We start from the raw sequence: 21,337 nt of genomic DNA on the forward strand, positions 1-21,337 counted from the left end.
CTCGGTGTTTAAACCCAATAACCTATGGGTATGACTTCTTTGGGGGTGATGAAAATGTTCTACCTAGATTACGACGATGGCTGCACACATCTGTGAATATCCTAAAAGCCACTGAATTGTATGTACACTTTGAATGGATGACCTTGATGGCAGTACCGGGCTGGGACTGGGTTCCTTTGCTTCCCTCCCTGCTCTCTGGCCCATAGCAGAGAAGCTCAGGCAGGTTCTCCTGAGGCAGGCCTGCTCCAAAGTGAAGGGTCCACAAACAGCTCTGCCCTCAGGTTAAGGCTAAGAATTCTGGAGCCAGAGGACCTGGGTGAAAGCTCTGGCTTTACCACTTCCTAGCTGTGTGACCTTGGGCAAGCGACTTACCCTCTCTGTGCCTCACTTTCATCTGTGTAAAAAAGACGTTAACAGTGTCTATGTCAAAGGGCTGCTGTGAGGACAAAATGAGTAAATCTATGTCAAATACTCAGCACAGTGCCTGGCCCATGGCAAGCATGCTGTTTTACTGTTGCATGGAGAAGGCTGGCCTCGTTCACTGATGTACGGCACACGGACTGAGAGACTGGGACAAGGTCTCTGGGATGGCTGTGAGCTTGAGAGCCCTTGACTCCCCCAGAGCAGCCAAAGGCAGAGAGGGAGCGGGGCAGAGGGGTCTGTCTGCACCCAGAGCCCCCTGCCCATTACCTCGGGGAAGTTGCAGTTGGGCCGGGGGCTGCTGCAGAAGCCCTGCTCGTCACCCAGGCTGTAGTTCACTGCCGACTCCACCACATGGCACGCGTTGACCTGGCTGGTGCTGATGTTGTGCTCGTCCGCCAGGCAGCCAAACAGGTCCTTGGAGTTACACATGAACTAGGGGCAGCGGGGGAGAGGGTCAGCTGTGGGGGCCAGGCGAGGGCAGCCCATCTCCACAGGGCAGCGGGTGTCTGTCCACCCTGGTCTCAGGTGCAGCCTGACACTGACAGGGGGGACAGGAGAGGAGCCTGGAAGAAGTCAAGGAGCCGGCAAGGTTGGCCCGGCTGCCCAGGCTAGGGCTCGTAAACGTCCCCTGGTGACTTCCTGAGTCTTTCTGGTCCCTCCAGCCTTGAGAGCAAGGAACTAAAAGCCTGTGTGAGAGGCTTTAGGAGTCAAATCTGAATCCAGACCTGAGGGGAAGACCGAATAAGTAATTCTGGGGGGGAGGGAGCCCCCGGGAGGGGGGGGGGGGGGGGGGGGTAGAGCCACCTACCATGTTGACAAAAGCCGACAGGAACACCAGGGTGATGGTGAACACTCCGACCAGGGTGCTGTTCGTCTTGGACCGCACGATCTTCCTGGAAAGGGTCTGCAGCGGGGCCGGGAAGAGCTGAACCAAGGGAAGAGGAGGGAGAGAGAGACAGAACAGAGTTCAGTGAGGACTCTCCAGACCGCCATAGAGGAGCTGGGGGAGCCCTCCCTCCCCTCCACCTTTGTCTCGTGCCAGCATAACCCCAGGTCCTTTCCGAATGCCCTCCTAGTGTGCAAGTGTGCGATGGCTCACACCACTGACCCACTGCTCCCGGCCGACGACAGCACAGAATCTGTGGCTGGCCAGGAGTGAGTCTACCTGGGAAGCTTACAGGGGAGAGAGGCGTGGTGGAAGGAAAGGTGCTATCCTGCCCCCAGCAGAACAGAGGAAAAGGCACATGAATCCGCCATGTGAGTTCTGGGCTGGTCAGGGTTACAATCAGGCAGTTAAGGAAGCCTGGAAGGACCCAGAACTTTCCCAAGGAGGGTCGGAAGGCTTCTTGGCAGTAAGAAGCTGTGGGTCTGAGGACTTGGAGAAAACTTAGGGTCTGAAGGGAGGAAATGGGCTTGTGAGAAGGGGACAGAGTAGCATGTGAGCAGGAGGGTGGGGCCCTAGACAAGTGAATTAAGTGAACCTTTTGTTCAGGACTCCCATTGATCTCCTGTTTCCCCTCACCTACCCTCCCTACATTTCCTTCAATTAGACAAACAGCATGTCCAACCAAAGACCCACCTCAGTTTTGGTAGCTAAATGACCCAGTCCACTGTATCTACACAGTTGGCTTTGTCCACCATGGCGGGTGCCAGGAGTAAAGGCAGAGTGGGGAGTTAATTGGTTAATGGGTATAGAGGTTCAGTTTGGGAAGATGAAAAAGTTCTGGAGACGGACAGTGATGATGGTTGCACCAGAGAGTGAATGCATTTAATGCTGCTGAACTGTACATTTAAAAAGGTTACAACGGAGAATTCTGTATTATGTACCATTTAAGAAAGAAAGCAAAAAGACAACCCAGAGAATAGGAGAAAATTGTTGCAAACCATATCTCTAATAAGGGTGCTGCAACCAGAATACAGTAGTCTCCTCTTATGCGTGGGGATATATTCCAAGACCCCCCCCCCAGAGGCCTAAAATTGTAGACAGTACAGAAATGCATATATACTATGCTTTGTCCTATATACATACACTTAGCATAAAGTTTAATTTATAAATTAGGCATGGTTAGACATTAATAACAATAACTAATACAAATGTAGAACAATTACAAAAATGTACTACAATAAAAGTTATGTGAATGTGGTCTCTCCTCTCTCTGAAAATATCTTATTGGATTCGCCCTTCTGCTGACGATGTGAGATGATAAAATGCCTACGTGATGTGAGGAAGTGAGGTGAATGATGTAGGCACCGTGAGGTAGTGTTAGGCTACTACTGACCTTCTGACAATACGTCAGAAGGAGGGTCATCTGTTTCCAGACCACAGGAACTGAAACCATAATAAATGAAATCATGGATAAGGGGGGGACCACAGTATACAAGGAGCTCTTCCAACTCAACAATAAGACAACCCAATTTAAAAATGGGACAATGATTTGAATAGGTATCTCTCCAAAGAATCTATACAAATGGCCAATGAGCACATGACATGAAAAGATGTTTGTTGTGAGTCATCAGGGAAATGCATATCAAAAACATGAGATACCAGCTCACACCCACCAGGATGGCTATAATCCAAAAGTCAGGTGATAGTAAGTGTTGGTAAGGACATAGGGATATCAGAATCCTCATCCATTGCTGGTGGGAATGTAAAATAGTGCAGGTGCTTTGGAAAACAGGTTGGCAGTTTCTCAAAATGATCAACAGTTACCATATGACCCAACAACTGTACTTGTAGGTATATACCCAAGAGAACTGAAAACGTAAGTCCATGTAAAACCTCGTATACAAATGTTCATAGCAGTACTATTCATTATAGCTTGAAAGTGGAAACTACTCGATAAACTAAATGTGATATTTCCACAGAATGGAATGTCATTTGGCCATGAAAAGGAACAAAATGTTTTTACATGATATGACACGGGTGAACCTTGAGAGTATATGCTAAGTGAAAGAAGACAATCTCAAAAGGCCACACGTTGTAGGAGTTCAGGCAAATTCATACGGACAGAAAGGAGAGTTTGAGGCTGCCAGGGGCTGTGGCGAGCAGGGAATGAACAGCGACTGCTAACAGGTATGGGGTTTCTTTTCAGGATGATGACAATGTTCTGGAGTTATAGTGGTTAACAGGTGCCCAACTTTATGAATATACTAAAAACTACTGAATTACAGTTTCATCCACCTTCATAAAGGTGCATCTTATAGATGTGAATTGTATCTCAATAAGGAACTTATTAAACAGCTCTTACCAGCTGCCTGACCCTGGGAAAATCATCAAGGGCTCTGAGCCGCAGCTTTCCTATTTATATGTAGGGGAGATCTATCTCCCAAGGTGGCCATGAAGACTCGGTGAAATGATGCATACCAAAGTGCTTCGTGAGCTGCTAAATTCAATAGAAAATTTAGTTAATATTTGCATTTTTAAAGAGCTCTATTGCCAGTAAGAGTGAAAATCCCGGGGCGCCTGGGTGGCGCAGTCGGTTAAAGCGTCCGACTTCAGCCAGGTCACAATCTCGCGGTCTGTGAGTTCGAGCCCCGCGTCGGGCTCTGGGCTGATGGCTCAGAGCCTGGAGCCTGTTTCCGATTCTGTGTCTCCCTCTCTCTCTGCCCCTCGCCCGTTCATGCTCTGTCTCTCTCTGTCCCAAAAATAAATAAAAACGTTGAAAAAAAAAATAAAAAAAAAAAAGAGTGAAAATCCCTGTTTCCTATTGAAGGACTTTTTTTTCATAGATGGGGAAAGTGTTCTGGCACTAGCATGAGGATCCCACTCTGAAAAGGTATGACAGATGGTTTCTAATTTTTGTCTGCTTGAAATGTTGCCATTCCATCCTATCCCCCGACCCATGTTATTTAAATAATTTCAGTTCTAATCACCCTATCCATCAATTTAAGGGTTTCTTTTATTATTTTGCACTCGCCGATGAGATGTAGGCAAAAGTTATTAGTTATTAGAAATTGGCTGGGGAACAGGATATGCACACGGGCTTGCTTCCCGGGGAAGGTGGGACCAGGAGCCCCACAGGGGCCACCCAGAGGCCGGGAGAAGAACTGCAGGCTATTTTTAAAATTCAGGCTGGAAAAGTACTTCACATCTAACAAATGATTGGCTTTTAATGCACTGGCTTGCTACAAGCCGATTTCCTTTGTCATCCTTTAAAAAGACCTGCTCTTCACTTTAAAACTTCAAATCTCCAGAAGATTTGACATCCTGCTCTGGTATCAGTTGATATAGGGTATCTCATCTCCTGTAGTCAAAAAGTTCATCTGTATGTTGACCCTAACTCCCATCATATTAATCCCAGTGCGGACGGTGAACGTCTTCACCTGGACAGAGTTTTCTCACAGAGATGCATCACAGCTGCCACCAGATCTTGGAGACTATTTTTTTTTTTTTCCAGCAGGATAATTGTGCCTGTGCAAACAACTGTTCAATGCCTGCTCACTCACAATTAGAGCTCAAAAAACAAAAACAAAAACAAAAACAAAAAGATTAAAAAAAAATTCCAAACCAGTACATTCCCAGTCCCATGAACTCAAATCAATTCAACATGAAATACAGGAGTGGGGACATAATTAATAAACCATGACTGGGGTGAAGGACAGTTTTGATCTCGGCCACTCTGAAAACCTCCAGGCAAACTGATGACCAGCCTGGGGTCCTGGTTCTGTGATGTGGGGTCAGGGTATTGCAGAGATGAAAAAAGGTGATGAAATCTAATGGGGAAAAAAATGAAGAAAACAGCCTTTTTGACAAGAAACTGATTTTAAAAAGCAGTAGCTCCTACTTTACGACATTTTTTTTTTTTTTTTTTTTTTTTTTTTTTTTAAGATATAAAAACTGCAGAGGCCAAACAAGGCAGGCTCCACACCACTGCACTCCTCGGGGTCAAATGGACATATTAACAAAAGCAGTGTCTTTGGGAGGAAGGACTGTGGCTCTGGAATCTAGAACCACTGGGGTTTAAATCCCAGCTATGGCACCTCCTAGCCCCAGGGCTTCAGGAAAGCTGCCTAACCTCTCTGAGCCTCACTGACCCCATCTGCAGTATGGATATGATAAACGCCCTCTTTAAAGCTTAGAAAACACAGCTCCAAGTGCAGAGCTGGGATGTGGACCCTCAACTGCCTGGCTCAACAGCCATGGGATGAACTGAAGATACGCCTCCTGGAGTGAAACGCTCTCTATCCCCAAAGAAACGTGTGTCTGGCAAAATGTATCCTCTAACAGACAAAACGTGCCCCTGAGCCTGCTGGGAGAAGGTGAGTGTGGGGCTCTAAAGTCCCCACAGGACAGAAGATACCTAAGAGGTAAGAGGTACTGTAGTGTAGTAAGACCCTATTTCAGAAACTGGGGACAGTAGCCAGGCTGGGGTAGAAAGAAGTGCCAGCAAGGGCAGGGGGGTGCGGTGGTGGACTTCAGGCTGCAGGGAGGGAGAAGAGGTTTCTGGTGACTGCGCAGAGCACACAGAGCCTAGATGCAGCCCTGGCCACGGTTCCCAGGAGCTCAGGCAGTCAGGTCCCAGGAGTCTGTGGGAGACAAGCTAAGAGGAGCCCGCAGCCTGGAGGATGGAGATTTAAATACACACATGTATACACCTGTGCACGCAAGCATGCACACACACGCCCAGAGCTATGTGGCCAAGTACTCCTTCTGTGCCTATCTACTCCCAAGCTCCAAAATGTAGGAAAGGAGTCTGGCCTTCCAAGTAAGAACGTGCTAATGAGCCACAGTAAAGACAGGGGGCCCAGACCAGAAGGTGGGGAAAGGAGGCAGCCAACCTCTCCTACCCATCTAAGTGGAGGTAGCAGAAATGCTAGCATTGTCAGAAACAAGCATAGGAGGCTGGGGCAGAAGTCACAGGGAGGCTGATGGAACAGTCAGAGGTGCCCAAAAAGAGGAGAGGCTGTACTCAGGAGACACGACTGAGCTCACCATCCCTGAAGGTAATCAAGCAGAGGCCAGCCCATCCTTATTATCATAAAGGGATTCCAGTCTCAGGTGGGTGTCTGGGCTGCTTCACTGCTCCAGCCATTTCCAATTTGAGATTCCGAGTCCGGACCCTTGTGTGATGGCAAGGAGGGATGCAGCGTGGCTTTCTCTTTTCTTTTTAAATTTAAAAAAAAAAAATTTTTTTTTTTAATGTTTATTTATTTTTGAGACAGGGAGAGACAGAGCATGAACAGGGGAGGGGCAGAGAGAGAGGGAGACACAGAATCGGAAACAGGCTCCGGGCTCTGAACGGTCAGCACAGAGCCTGACGTGGGGCTCGATTTCACGGACCGTGAGATCGTGACCTGAGCCGAAGTCGGACGCTTAACCGACCAAGCCACCCAGGCGCCCCTCTTTTTTAATTTTTTTAACGTTTATTTATTTTTGAGAGACAGAGAGAGACAGAGCATGAGTGAGGGAAAGGCAGAGAGACAGGGAGACACAGAATCTGAAGCAGCTAAAGGCTCTGAGCTGTCAGCACAGAGCCCGACATGGGGCTCAAACCCACAAACCGTGAGATCATGACCTGAGCTGAAGACAGACGCTTCACCAACTGAGCCACCCAGGCGCCCCTCAGCATGGCTTTTTCTAAGACAAGCAGCTGTGGGGCCCAGGGCAGCACAGATGCCAAGGGAAGGGAGGAGCGACGTGTGCAGATGCTCAGACTGCCCTTCTGAGACGGCATCGCCAGAAGAAAAGAAGTGCTCCAGGGATGATCCTTAGGGCAAAGCAGCCCGGAGACCGCGGGGCCCTGAAGGGAAGCTGATGCTCTGAGCAGCGAGGCCAGGAGACCAAGACACCAGGTTAGCCCCAAGTCCCCAGAGATGTCTGTGAACCAGATCACGCTGTGTCAGGAAAGGACCAAACAGGCCCACCATGAAAAGGCCATCGGAGCACTCGGTGGAAAGTTCCAGAAAAACTTTCCCACAAAAAGGACCCAGGAAGCCATTCCCTGACAGACAGCTGACACAACTAACTTGGCTAATCCGACTAATTCAGTCGATACTTTCTTCACATTTCTCTCTACAAAAAGGTGAAAACATCGACATTTGAGCAAGGAAGGCCACGCTGTATTGGGGAAATGGGGAAATGGGAAAACAAATGGAAAAGAGAAAGAAACCATGTCTGACAGAGCTGCCTGGCTTTGGATCCGCTGGGCTCATGCTGCGGGTAATTTAGAACTGTCATATCTCATCAGAAAGTCACTGCCCATGACTCCTGAAAAACTGTGCAAGATGAGAAATGTCTGGGTTCTGCTAAAGGGCAAGTGTTTTTGAAGTGAAAACAGAACGACACGGAAAATTCCAGTTCAGTCAGCTATAGGGCAATACCTTGAAAAGGTGATAAAATCAACTTTTAGTCCGTGCACCTGCAGGCAGTGTGCAGTGGGGTCCGGGACAGGCCGCGCCCGGCATTAGGGAAAGCGAGGCCAGTCCACCCTGCTGCACAGATGCCAGAGAAGTACCCCTGTCACATCTCAGTGTGCAAACAGTTCATCCACATGGAAGAGGAAAGAATAATGAAATGGAAGAGGAGTTCAAGCTACAGACAACTTCTCCAGTGAGGGTCTACTTCCCAGAAAGTGGAGAAATGCTGAGAAGATGGCGCATCAGAGGTGGTGGTGGGGGGGTGGTGCAGGGAAATGCAGTGAGGACCTCAAGGTGGGTACTACAGTCTACTTGACTCCTGGCCCAAAGGCCCAAATCAGCAGGTGTCAGATTTGTTATGCCAGGGAGCACTTTTCTCCTAAATAGTTTATAGAAGCTCTATATCTATAAGCTGGAAGCAGCAGCCTCTCCTGGTTGAGGGGGGTGTGTGCAGAGGGGCGAGGGATGGAGTGGGTGGGGGACAGGCACTCCATCCACCAGGCTCTCCCGCCGAGGGAACCCTGGCCACCACAGAAGCGTCAGAAAAATCATTGAGCTGGATAAAGGAATTGAGAATAAAATTATTGAAGGTGACATTGATTACAAAATAGATAGATTCAAAAAAACACAAGGAGGCAGGAATGATTTTCATAAATAATCTCGAACAGTGGCAAAAAGAATTCACTGGACCAAAGTATTAACTCAAAATAGCCAGTGCAGGCGGGGCCATGAGCCTTCCTCCCCCACCTCCACTCCCCCCTACCATCAGGAACACATGCCAATCAGGAAACATAAATGAAGTCAGAGCAGCTCAGATTTCTCAAAGCAGGGAACAGGAAAGAGAGAAGTCTAGATTCTAGTTTTAAAATTGTAGACTACATATAGCTTTGATTCAGACTTGAATAAGCTCATTGGGTACGTCAAACAATGACTTTGCCTCAATTTATAACTTAAAAAGACGATTCTTTTGGATGTTCAGGTAAAGAATGTTTACAAGGCCTTTTTAGCTATGGTGCACCTTTTTTCTTAGGTTGTTGTGACTTTACTGTGGTAAAATACATGTACCATAAAATTTGCATTTTGGGTGCCTGGGTGGCTCAGTCAGTTAAGCGTCTGACTTCGGCTCAGGTCATAATCTCACGGCTTGTGAGTTTGAGCCCCGCATCGGGCTTTGTGCTGACAGCTCAGATCTTGGAGCCTGCTTTGGATTCTGTGTCTCCCTCTCTGCTCACACTCTGGCTCTCTCTCAAATTAGTAAATAAACATTTAAAAAAGATAAAAAATTTGCATTTTAACTGTACAAATTAGTGGCATTAATTATATGCATAATGTGCAAACCATTACCACTCTATTTCCAAAATGCCCTACTTCCAAAACCCTTCCATCACTCGATACAGAAACTCTGCACCCACGAAGCACTAATTCTCCATCCCCCATCCTGACAACCTCAGGACCCTCTATCTGCTTTCTGTCTCTATGAATTTGCCTATTCCAGATATTCTACACAAGTGGAATCATACAATATATGTCCCTTTGAGTCTGGCTTCTTTAAGCATGTTTTCAAGGTTCATCCATATTGTAGTGTGTGTCAGAACTCCATTCCCTTCTGTGGGTATGTGACAGTCCATTGCGTAGATATACCATTTTTGCTTATCTATTCATCTGTTGATGGACATTTGTGTTGTTTCCCTCTTTTGGCTACTGTGAATGTACCATGTACTTTCACAGCCACGAGATAGAGAAAGTGGAAGTGCTCCCGAGGGAAAAAGCAGATTGGGAGTGAGGTGTAGGGGCAAGACAACAGAAAGACCAAAAGGCAGGAGGTGACTCAACACAGACTTGAGGAAGGAGCTGGTGGAGAGGCAGGGGACTAGGATTAAACCCTATGAGGCAGTGAAGTCACTGGCCAAGCACACAGCTCAACACGCCAACTGACCCAGGCCCACCCTGCCTCCCTCGGGGTGTCACCTTCTGTATCCGCTCAGGGGGAGGGCTAAACCACTCCGGAGGATTCCCAGTTGGGGGGTGGGGGGGGGCTTCCAGTTCTGACAATTAGTCTACCAAGACCTTGACCATTAGGTAATTAAACAATTAACAATCTAACAAAATACCCTGCTTTGAGTGTGGAGAGAGAAAGGGGACTCTGGAGGTGACAAAGGTCCAATCCTTCCAGAAGAAGAATGTGGTTCTTACTGCAGTGTGTGTAGGGAATGACGGCAGAGTCTGCCCCCCACCCTGCCCAGGGCTTGGCTCCAAGTGAGTGTTGAGGAGGAGCAGAGAAATGGTTACAGCAGAAGCCGGAGGGGCTTGTCCCTGCCTGAGGACAGAGTGCTTTCTGGGGCCAGGCTGTCCCATCAGGGAAGTCTTAAACCACTAGGGAAGGAAATGACGGAAAGGCTTGGTGGACAAAGCAAAGGGGAACCTGAGTGATTTCCACCACAGACCAGAATGGCTTGTGGCCAGGTCTCCTGAAGGACACAGCCTGCCTAAGAGGAGGCAGGGGAGAAAAACACAGAATAGGATTTTCTGCCCACATTATTAGCTGTGTGGCCCTGTTTGAAACACTGAACCACTCTGGGCCACTCTCCTCATCTATATGATGGGCGATTCAAAAGCCATCATCCCTGTGGTCCCCCCAGAGCCAATTCCAGGCACATGGGGACACTGAAGGGGGTGTTGAGAGAGGTCTCTTCCACACTCAGCCTTTTAGCAAATATTTATTGACCATTGCTCCAAGCAGGCATTGTGCTAGGTGCCCTTCCTTCATCCTACCGGATACCAAGGGGACAGACAGAAGAGGCAGTGACACTACCTCCTTGTTGCAAAGATTTGCAAAGGCAGATTAAAGTAGCCAACACAAATAAGGCTCCACTGACAAAGTGCTCCCTATAGTCGAGCTTGCTGCCAATGCCAATCAAGAGTTGTGCCCCAGCATAATGTACCCCTGACCCCAAGGGTGACTCCTGGGCTCCTGGGAGGAGCTCCTTATCAGTGGGCTGGGGAGGGAGGGAAGAAGGTGGCTGGGGACTCAGGTGCGAGCTAGACTCACCTTCACGCAGGAATAAATCACGGACACAAACACCACCAAGGTCAGCAGCAGGAAACAGGTCAGGTAGAAACTCAACATGAACACGGAGCTGGAAAAAGAGAGGAGGTGGGGAATTCTGGGGCCCTGAAAACCTCTGGAAGGAAAAGGAAGTTGCTCCATTCCCCCTGAATCCATTGCCCAGTCTTTTCTAGCCCCTGATTCACTAAGAAGGGCTTACACAGCCTTGAGAACTGATTCAGGACCCCTCCGTAATGGTCTGGCTCCTGTCCTTGCCACCTCCCCGCACCTCCCTGTGGGGAGCAGAAGCCTGCAGCGAGGGGGGGGGGGCGCTAAAGGGAGAAGCAAGTGTCACCTGCTCAATATTTTGCCTAATTAAGGACCTGTTTTAAAAATCACCTGGTTATTCCCTCCAAGTAGTTACTCTCAGCTAGGATTAACTGTGAAAGCTGGAAACAGATTTGATAAACAGCCATCATTTTTAAAAATGCATTTGTCAGCAGCCTGACCAGACACTCTGAGAAACATCAGTGATGTATCCTTCTAGAGGAGAGAGTCCCTAAATCTTGTCCCCTGCCAAGCCCCACACCAAGTCCTACTCAGTTTTGCTCCCCTGCTCTTCAGCCAGTTCAGCAAGAAAATGCAAGGAACCCCCCCCCCCCCCCCCCCCCCCCCCCGCCCCTTCTTCCCGAGGCAGATCACGGGTGACTTTCACCATGGGCCAGAATCCTCAGACAAAAGAGTGGCCAGTGACTTTCCACCTGGAACCTTCATTTGGCCCTCCTGGGGCAGGGGCTGGCCAAGGTACACACCATCATATCAGGAGACCACAGAAGTCTCTTTTCCCTTTCAGGGTGTGAGAATGGCCTAGAGATGCCAGGCGTTGTGAGCCAGTTAAAGGCAAGTGGATGACTTGAAAAGGCAGGTGAATACCTCTAGAGAGGCATCCAAAGGGCGTCTGTGTTCCAGGCTCCCCCAGAAGCCAGCACTTAGATGCCTTACACAAATAGAACAAGGTAGAGAACTCTCTTCAGAGGGAAAGAAAGACCTTTAAAGTAGGTCTTTCCTGCTTCTGTAGAGAAAGGACTGCTAGAGAAAGACTTCCGTCAATGCCTTCGCAACTCAGAGCTGCAGCCAGGGGGAATGAAGCCACTGTGGGCAGAGCAGGGAAGGAGGAAAACCCCGCCCACATGCTGCAGAAAAAGAAAAGCGGCCCAGAGGCAGGGTTATGCGCCCAAGCTAACTGGACTAGCAGGTGCAGTGGGACAGAGGACTAGGTTGCCTATTTATACCTGTAGCTCCATTTCAATACCAGAAAAATTGGATCCTGTGGCAATAAGGACCCACAGTCCCACCAGCCCTGCGCCACCTCCGTGTGGGGGGCAATGGGCATCAGCTGCACAACCAGAGTGGAACTGGCTGCCAGTGTCTGGTATCCTGACAGAGTCATAGTGGGTACACATGTAATGGCTATCTCTGCAACAACGTGTCATTAAAAATTCAAGGCTTTGAGCAGCAAGACATGAAGGCATTGTGTACCTCCTGATAACATGCACTAAGAAGGACACATCACTTGTATGGGATTCTTGTCAAAAAAGCATAACCTCAGTCTAATCATGAGAAAACATCAGACAAGCACAAATTGAGATATCTGCACATTAATTGGCCAGTACTCATCAAGGGTGTTAAGGCCACAAAAGACAAATAAAAGCTGAGGAAGTATCACAGATTAGCTGGGGCCAAGGAGACAGAAGAGGTAAATGCAATGTGGGATCCTGGACTGGCCCCTGGGACACAAAAAGGCCATTAGGGGCAACACTGACGGAATTAGATTACGGTCACTAGTTACTAGTGTCACCCCAGTTACTAGTGTGTCATGCCAGCGTTAATCTCCTGGTTTCGACCATCACACTACAGTTATGTAAGTGGTCAACATGAGGGAAAACTGGATGAAGGATGTACAGAAACCCTCCATAATACTCTTGTCACTTTTTTATAAGTCTATAATTATTTCAAAATGAAGAGTAGAAGGCTTTGGGATGAGGGGCCCCTTCTGGATCAAGCTGGACTTAGGAAACATAACTGAACACAACCAGTGGGTCCTGGGTAGATCCTGGCTATGAATAAACTAACAGTTGAAGACGTTGGGAGACAATTTTGGAAATCTGAACATGGACTTGGTGTTACACGACTGCAGAGAACCGCTGCTAATTTTGTCTGGTGTATAAGGCACTGTGGTTAAGAAGGGAAAGCCCTTAAAATAGGACTGTATTGAGGGTTTTTGAGGGGAGGGGGGGGAATGTCTTTTTGTCTAAAATTTAAATAAGCAGAAAAGAAACAGATAAATTATAAAATATCAACAATAGTTATACTTTACAGTATAGAGGATGGGTGCTGCTTATATTAATTACTTTTCTGTATGTTTGAAAGGTTGCATAAGAAGTAACAAATATGTGTACAGACATGGGCACACACACATACAAATGTATACACACACACGCAAACAGACATGGAGGAGTTATCTTTCCTGTTTAGATGTGACTCTACTGTGACTATGTCCCTAACACTTCATCTCAAAAAGCCCACTGGCAACATCCGAGTGGTTCCTCAGAAGCCACAGGCCTCTGTAAGGGACACAGTCAGTCCTTGGAAGCATTCTAGAATATCTCTTTGAGGAAAGCCATCAGAACCAGAAATCCATTCTTTGAAATACCCAGAGTTGCAGAAAACCCTTATCTTTTGAAGATGTATTGATGATTTTGCAAGAACCAAAGGTCACACAGAAGCAAACCTGAGTACTTTTGGGTGATTTAACGGGCAGCCGCAGTGTGGGTACAATGGGCCAAGATGACGAAGTGCCGACAAGGAGTCTCTCATGCAGCAAGGCAGCGCCCAGAGGGAAATCTCCCACCCTGGAAGGAGCAACTCACCTCTCTGTCACAAGGGAGTCAGACTTGTAGCTTCCCGGTCCCACCGAGGACACATTTGGAAACTTCTCTCTGTCTAAACAGGCTTAGCGCAGACCTCCGCCTCTGCTCTCCTACATGACCTCCCCTCCCACCCTTGAAGCCCCACAGCCAGAGGGACGGTACTTACTGGGGCACGATGGTGATCTGGACAAAGCAGATGAAGAGGAAGACAAGCGAGGCACATGCCACATAGGCACCAAATCGGTCATCCACCTGCTTGGAGTACTGAGAGAGATGTGCGGGGTGAGAGGGGCAGAGACACCTGGCCCCGTCCACTCCAGCCCCGCTCCACCCCAGACACTCCCAAGACCTGGAGACCTGGAAGAACCAGCACTAGCCTTGGTGCTCAAGAAACCAGTCCAAAGCACTATAAAGTGGTGCCTGTTGGGGAGGACAGTTGAATTGTGTCAAACCAGAAACTTCCTGTAGGTCGGGTCACCATGAGAGTAACTCGTCACGATCATGGCTCACATCACAGAGCACCATCTGCGTGCTAGGACACATATCAGGTCTATGGCATCCTTATGCATGGACGTAGGTACTGGACCTATATAGCTGCTACTTCCCAGGTGAGCGAGCTGGGGCTCAGAGAGGACATGAGGCTCACCCAAAATCACAGAGCTCGTCTCTGAGGGCCCAGCTCCCAGCCCCAGCTCCTCCCAAGACACCAACAGGTGGTGGGAACAGAGGCTGTGCTGGCACAGAGTCACCAGAGAGGGTGCTTTGTGACTCAGTTCCATTAACTGCTGGTGAACAGTGCTTGCCTCCTAGGCTTGCCTCACTGGACGATGACGTGAGTTCACACAAGCCCGTTTTAACTCAACACTGGGGAAACGCCGTGGCGTGGGCAAAGACCCTGGACCAAGGTCTGGTTCTGGCTCTTTCACTACTTCACTGGTGGCCTAGAGCAAGTCACCCAACCTCTCAGTCACAATTTAAGGAGATGGGACAAAGAGATCTCAACTGACTGCCTCTTCCAAATGTTTTCCAGTGTGCCAGAGGCAGCAGGGGGATCCACTGGTGATGATAATGATAGCAATAATAGCAACGATAAAAATAACATAAACAGCAATGGACATTCACGGAACATCTATGTGGCCAATACTATCTTATGTGCTTTCTATATATGGATTTATTTAATACTCACTATGACCCTATGAAGAAGGTATGTTAAATATCCCCATTTTCCAGATAAGGAAATGGAGACATGAGGAAGTGAAGACTTCTCTCTTCTGACCATGAAAGTCCCCCTAAAATCTCCATCTACTGGGTAGCATGGCATCGGAGCAGAGGGAACGGAGACAAAGGGCTCTTTCCATGGTGATGGAGAGCAGAAGGGAGCCTTCTATTGTCCTGTCCCCTCCCCCTGGTTCTGGTTCTGCCCAGGGCCTCGTTCCCACCCATGGTGCTGTACCTTCTTCTCTAAGTCAGGCTCCCTGAAGGTCAAGAGGAACTTGCGGACATGCTCAGACCGCAGCCTGTCGATGCTCCTGGCGTCAATGGCACGGCCCAGAAATTCGTCCACTTCATCCTCGGGGTTTGCACTTTCCTGGGCGTTCCTGGGGAGCAAGACATGCAGACACACAGCAGGCTGACCACCAGGGGGCGCCGCAAGAGGGCCCACTTGAGCCCATGCACCCAGGCCCATTAGAAAGGCCCTAATAAGGGCTGGGGAAGCTGGGACTGAGATCCGGAACCCAAGTCCCCCCGCTTCTTAACTGCACACATGCACAGAAAGCTGCCAGTGTCTGACCTTCTGGCTGAAGGGCCTCGCCGACAGTAAGGCTTTTCTGACTCTACTCATATATTATTATAGTATAATATGACTTATCATCAAAGTTTTCATTGTTTTTCCCCACAGCTAACAGTCTCTGCTCTTCACTCTCCAGCGGTACCGTCATCCTGAAATAAAGGCCAAGATCCGGAGGCAAGACTGCTGCCCCAGGGGCTGTGAGCTACCCCGCTGCTTTAACCCGGCCCAGGGCACCCTCTGGGAAGCAGGTGTCATGATCAGGGTGCCAAACTAAAAGCCCATCACTCAAGGTGATGCCTAGTCCTTGAGTGGGGTTTCTGACAGCCCCCAAGAACCAGGAAATGGAAGAGAAAGAGGAGCACATTCCCTCAAGGCACCAGGATGTGGCCAGACCTGGTGACCAACGTGCAAGGTCTGCATTTTGCTGAGAGCAGCAGGCGCGTGTGTGTGCGTGCACACAGGCGTGTGAAGAGCATGCACGTATGCAGTTGTGAGTGTCCACGCATGTGTTTGTGGGAAGATTACAAACGGGCAGTGCCGAGCCCAGCCTCTCTGCCCTGGGCTCCTGGGCTGCCCATCTGTCAGCTGCAGTGCTCTGGTCATTCTCAGCCAAGGCTGTGTGGCCTCACTCCCCAAGCAATGCGGGGAAACTGAGCTATAAGACGAATGTGGGCCTATCCCCCAGGCCAAGAGAGCAGGAATAAAGAAGGGCATGTTACTCACTTGTCCTTGGGGTCTTCAAAGCCCTAAAAAAGAGGGACAGAGAGAGAAGGAAAGAAGTATGAGAACAGACAGGACGGAGAACTGAGGCTTCCAGAGGGACTACGGGAAGGCTGCAGCTCATTTACTCTCTACGGCTCACCGAGGAGTCTGCACAGAGAGAGGACTGTCACCCAGGAGTTTGTCCTTCCTTCCCTCAGTGAATACAGCCAGGTTCTTCCTATGGGATACGCTCTGCTACGTGCTGGGGGCACACTGTGATTTCATGTCGCCCACTGGCAAAACTCACGTGTCTAAGCTCTTCCTGTCCCCACATCCAATTCCCCAACTCCCCTTGCCCCAGAGCCTGGGCTTCGTGGGTCCCTCTCAATTCTACCACTTATTCAGATGGAATAAGAGAAACCATTAAGTGACCACTGCCCCCACCCCAGCCTCACTGAGCACACAAAATCTGGGAATTCACATGTTTTGAGCTTAAGAAAGTTAAGCTCCAGTTACCTGTAACAGCTTTCCTAGTGTATGAGAACTAGCGTGTTCTTACAAAGCCAGGATTGGTTGGGGTGAGAAACCTGCGTTCCATGGGTTTGACTGCCACTCACATACACAGGGCAGGGGTGAGTGTGACGGTCCCTTACCGGTCTCCAAACTCAAATCCCTATTTATCTACGCAGTCCACAAAGGGACAGATGTGTCTCGGGGTGTGACCAGCTGTGGCAGAATGAAGGGTGGGTTCCCTAAAGTGGCAAAGGGGTGGAATCCAAGAGGTAGTGGAGGAGGTAGCAAGCAGCCCCAGGACTGTGTCAGGTAAGGCTCCAGTTGCCAGGGCAAGGACCGAGTGTGACCTGTGGTCTTTTGGGGCCCAGCGTGGGGCACACTGCTGGGCAAACGTGGAGGTCAGTAAGCGCCAGGTGAACCCAAGGCCAAATGAACACACCTCTCTTTATGCACACTGCAGACAGTTTGAAAATGCAAAAAGCATTCATGAGCCAGAGTTGCCAGGAACTAAAACAGATGTGGGGTCCACACCACACCCCATGTTCTCTTTTCTACCCCCACCCCCAGTGGAGGGCCCCAGGGGCCTCGGCAGCCTCTAGTGGCACATCCAAGTGCCCAACTGTGGACCCTGAGCTCCTCCGAGGATGCCAGACCCTTCTTGTCCTCTGAGAACCATCGGGCCCTCTGTCCAGGCTATAAGACCCGGCCCACTTCACCATCCCAGCCCCAGGCTGGAGGAGTTGGTGTTAGTCAAGTGGGTGCTCCGCCTAGGGAGCAGGCCCAAGCTGGGTGCTCCCCGCGATCCCTCAGAGCACGAGCTTGAGTGGGCAGCACAGGGCCTGGACAGGCCAGCTCTCCGCAGAAAATGGTGAGGCGCTGGCACTGAATTCCACCATGGGGGCCAGCAAGGATTTTACTCCGGGACTGAGGACAACCAGGCTGTACTGTGCTCATGCAGGTCTCTGCAGCTCAGAAATCTACCCGACACGTTTTTAACAAACCTATTTCTGACCTTCCCCTACGCTCCTTTGGTCATTTACTGGGGTTGGCTGGGGACTGGGTCTGGTGGATGCCATGTTAGTGTGGAGAGCTCAGCACTGGGTTAGGGTGTCGGCAAAAGACCTTGGCAAATGGTTGTAAAGAACACAGTCCCGCAGATGGGTTCAAGTCTCACGATGTGCTTACTACTTCTAGAACAATGGTCCTCAGCCTGGCTAGGAGGACCCTCACATGGGTTCTGCCACAGCACTTCTGGGGAGCAGCTCAGCTCAGGGGGTCCTGTGTGGTTCCCAATTCCGGTCCCTTGGCCCTAAAAGCAGGAACAGAGGCCACGGCCCCTCGGCTCATCCACACGGAGGTTCGTACGCCCGCTTGGCAAGCTGCTCGTCTCCTCTGGGCACTCGGGCTCAGCCCGCTGCCCCCACAGAATGCAGAGCTTCCCTGGTTAGATGAGCAGATGCCCCTGCATGCTCTTCCTGTCAGCCTTCTTATTAGTAAGTACCCTCAGGGACTTCACAACACTTGTGCCTAAGCACACACCAGAGCAGCTCGTCACTACGTTTTAAAAGCTGAGTAAAAGCCGAAACAAGATTTAAAGAAATAAGAGTGCTGCCTACAGGTTAGTACCTTTCTTAGTGTTCTCAGACACCGCTTAACCTAATCCTCCACCCCCACCATTGGTGGAAGTCAGGGAAGCATCTCTCCTTTTGAGCATCTTTACCAAAGGTTTCAGGCAAGTTTAACACCAGAAGTCAGTGGTGTGCCTGGCGGCTGGCAGAACTACCCCCTCAACAGCCTAGACACTCAGACTGGGCGGGCTGGGGACTGGAACTGGTCCTTTGACGCCAAGCCTCTGGCGACTCTGCCCGGCCAGGATGAGGGATGGGAGTCTCTTCTCCCAAAGGCTGCTGCAGAGGCGTCCCCAACCCTGTTCTTCCACACACCTTCCCATCCCTCTGTGCTGGCGAGGCAGCTGATGCCACGGAGGAGCCTGGCAGCCAGTCTCCCCCGAGACGGCCCTTTCCCCAGTTACAGCCCTTCCGCTGATGGTTCCAAGGCTCCTGGTCCTAACAATGATTAATGCATCTGCTAAACCGGTGCTTATGCTCCAAACTGTCTCCTTTGGGACTCTGAAATAACTGAAGACTCTGCTTACACCAAGTATCTCCAAAGAAAAAAGCTTTCCAACAATTTTAAACAGAGAAAGCCCACCAGGCACCTTTCCTGCCTGCTTGTGGCTCTTCTTCCTCTCCTCTCCCCGCCTAGTCTCCTGCTCAGCTCTGTCCTCTCCCTCCTGTCTTTCTGCTCCTCTTCCCTCCCACCTGGATGAGAGCCTCCCTCTTTGCACCCAGCTCTCAGTGGCCCCACACTATGCTCACCCCCTCTGGACCCAGTCACATGGATACAGAATCCACAGCAGATTATTAAAGGGCTAGGGTGAGAACAAAGAGGTCCACCGACTGCTCTTTGCCTTGAGGAGGGCCCCCCAGGGAGAGGGAATGTGGCTAGTGGCCTGGGCGGCACTGGCCAGACCTGTGAAGTCCAAGTTCAAAGCCCTGGGGGAAGGCTGGGTCCCTCCCACTCGGTTCCCTCATAACCTTCATGTCCTGCCAAGTTGCTTCTTGACTGTCAAAAACTAAAATAGAGGTCTTGACTCAATTCATTTTTTGATCTTACACATTTTCCTTGAACCTCTGTCATCTGCTATTTGCCAGTTAGCAAGCAGCAGAGTGGCTGGGTCCCCAGCCTGTCCCTGGCTCAGTCAGCTGACTCAGCTGGATTTTCATGGAGTTTATCTCTAGTCCCTGCTGCTGTAGCTAAAACCTGCTCCAACCTACAGACCCCAAATTGGGGATCCTAGTGCTGGCGCGCCCCACCTCATTCTTCTACCCTGGCGCGTGCATGTGCGCGCTCTCTATCTCTGTCTCTGTCTCTCTCTCTCTCTCTCTCTCTCTCTCACACACACACACACACACACACACACGGCTCCCCACACCCTGCTGCTTCACCCACCCCTCTCTCACGGTGGGCAACTCCCATGGGAACCAGGCTGCTTGTGAGCCAAGGAGTTTGTTCGGACATGGATGCCAAACTCTTTGATAAAAACAAAGAAAAACACTGCTGCCAGACCCTGACTTCTGTTACCCCTCTCCCTCTTCCTCTCACCCTCTGAATTCTTTGTCATCACTGACAGAACCCAGGCAGCACATCCTGAATTAGCCTGTTCTTGGTGTGTGTTTAGGGACAGTGGGGGGGGGGGGCCGGGGGGGGTGTCTGTCCTCCAAGGCAGTTGGGGCCCCGTGTCCCCCACCCCTTCCATGGCCTCTGCTCACCCTGCAGAGTGCCCCGCAGTGAGCAGGGGCACTTCTCAGCACAGAGGGCAGAGGGGACCATCACCTGGCACTTCACCAAAAAGTGCTGAGATGGTCTCTGAGCAACTGAGCCAAAGGATGTGTTTCAGCTGCCCAGGAAGGGCACCTGATAAGCTGGTGCCCACCAGACAGTGCCAACAGACCACTGGAGGCTCTGGCTGGACTCAGGGGCTGCTTCCAGCCTGTGGGACTCATGGAGAGAGCCCAGGGCCAGAAATCAGGCACTCTGGCTCCTAGTCCAAAGTGGATTCTGTGGCTCTCCAGGTGCCATCAGGCAACACAAGGGGCCTGACCCCGTCCTCACATTCAAGGAAGGCCCTAGCCCTGGAGAGTACTGCCCACCCACTGTTCCCCCTGCTACTCACCATCCGCTTCATCTCCTTGGACACCTGGTTGCCCCCTAGGTGGTTATAGAAGGGACGCTCAGCCCCCCAGTGAGGCGGGTTGTGCCCAATGGAGTTGGTTCTCTGACGATTCATCTTGGCGATCATGGCCTTTTCTTCTTTCTGGGAGAGCCAAACACATGCATCAGTCTGTGGGCAGAGCCTACCAGGTGAGCCCAAGTGGGCAGTTTCTCATGGCTCCCAGGTGCCTGGCCAGGTAGGGGCTGAGGCAGGTGCCCCTCTCTTCTGTGCACATCCTGGAGCCTAGACATCTGCCAGGATCCTAGAGCTCACTGGAGAAAGCATCTTAAATCCCTCCAAATTCCCCAACATAGCCCTAGCTGGCTTAGTTGGGAGGTTGGTCTTATGAGAAAGCAAAGAGGCTTTCCCAATTGTCATTGGCATAGAATTGTCAGGGGTGGGCAGAGCTTGGGTCTGAGGTGCTCAAGGTGAAGGAGAGAGAAGAAACCTAGGATTCCAATCCACTCAACTTATCCCAAACAACCATGTTCTGCCAGAGGGTGCAGTAAGACAGGCCCTGCTGCCCAGAAGGCAGCTCGGAGAGGTTTGGGTCACTAGAGCTTGAGATGCAAAGGCCGACAGACATTGTACAAATACACAAGCGGGGCCTCAGCTGGCTCCCCACGTGCCAACCATCATCTCTGTCTGTCCATCCATCCAATGGGCTCCAGGTGGAGGGCCAGAGAGGCCCTGGGGAGACCTGAGGCAGCCTTCCCCTCAATTCCCTCTCTGAGCCTGGGAAGGGAGCCCATAAGACCAGGGACACAGAGGGGAGGGGACACAGCCTGCTTCAGCTGACA

At 50.3% G+C, this 21,337-nt stretch overlaps 1 protein-coding gene across 1 annotated transcript in view; it reads right to left on the bottom strand.

Annotated features, from left to right (window-relative positions):
- ADCY5 (adenylate cyclase 5) overlaps window positions 1–21,337 on the bottom strand; it is a 61,156-nt gene that overhangs the window by 16,012 nt on the left and 23,807 nt on the right. The window contains exons 8-14 of the mRNA XM_040485035.1: window positions 20,499–20,639; window positions 16,271–16,293; window positions 15,209–15,353; window positions 13,922–14,019; window positions 10,829–10,916; window positions 1,232–1,348; window positions 691–855 (exon numbers count right to left, since the gene is read on the bottom strand). Of these exons, the coding sequence (XP_040340969.1) occupies window positions 691–855; window positions 1,232–1,348; window positions 10,829–10,916; window positions 13,922–14,019; window positions 15,209–15,353; window positions 16,271–16,293; window positions 20,499–20,639 (777 nt within the window). The remainder of the gene's footprint in view (window positions 1–690; window positions 856–1,231; window positions 1,349–10,828; window positions 10,917–13,921; window positions 14,020–15,208; window positions 15,354–16,270; window positions 16,294–20,498; window positions 20,640–21,337) is intronic.

Source organism: Herpailurus yagouaroundi, unplaced genomic scaffold (genome assembly GCF_014898765.1).
Source record: "Herpailurus yagouaroundi ecotype Mexico unplaced genomic scaffold, PumYag 162, whole genome shotgun sequence".
NCBI classification, from domain to species: domain Eukaryota; kingdom Metazoa; phylum Chordata; class Mammalia; order Carnivora; family Felidae; genus Herpailurus; species Herpailurus yagouaroundi.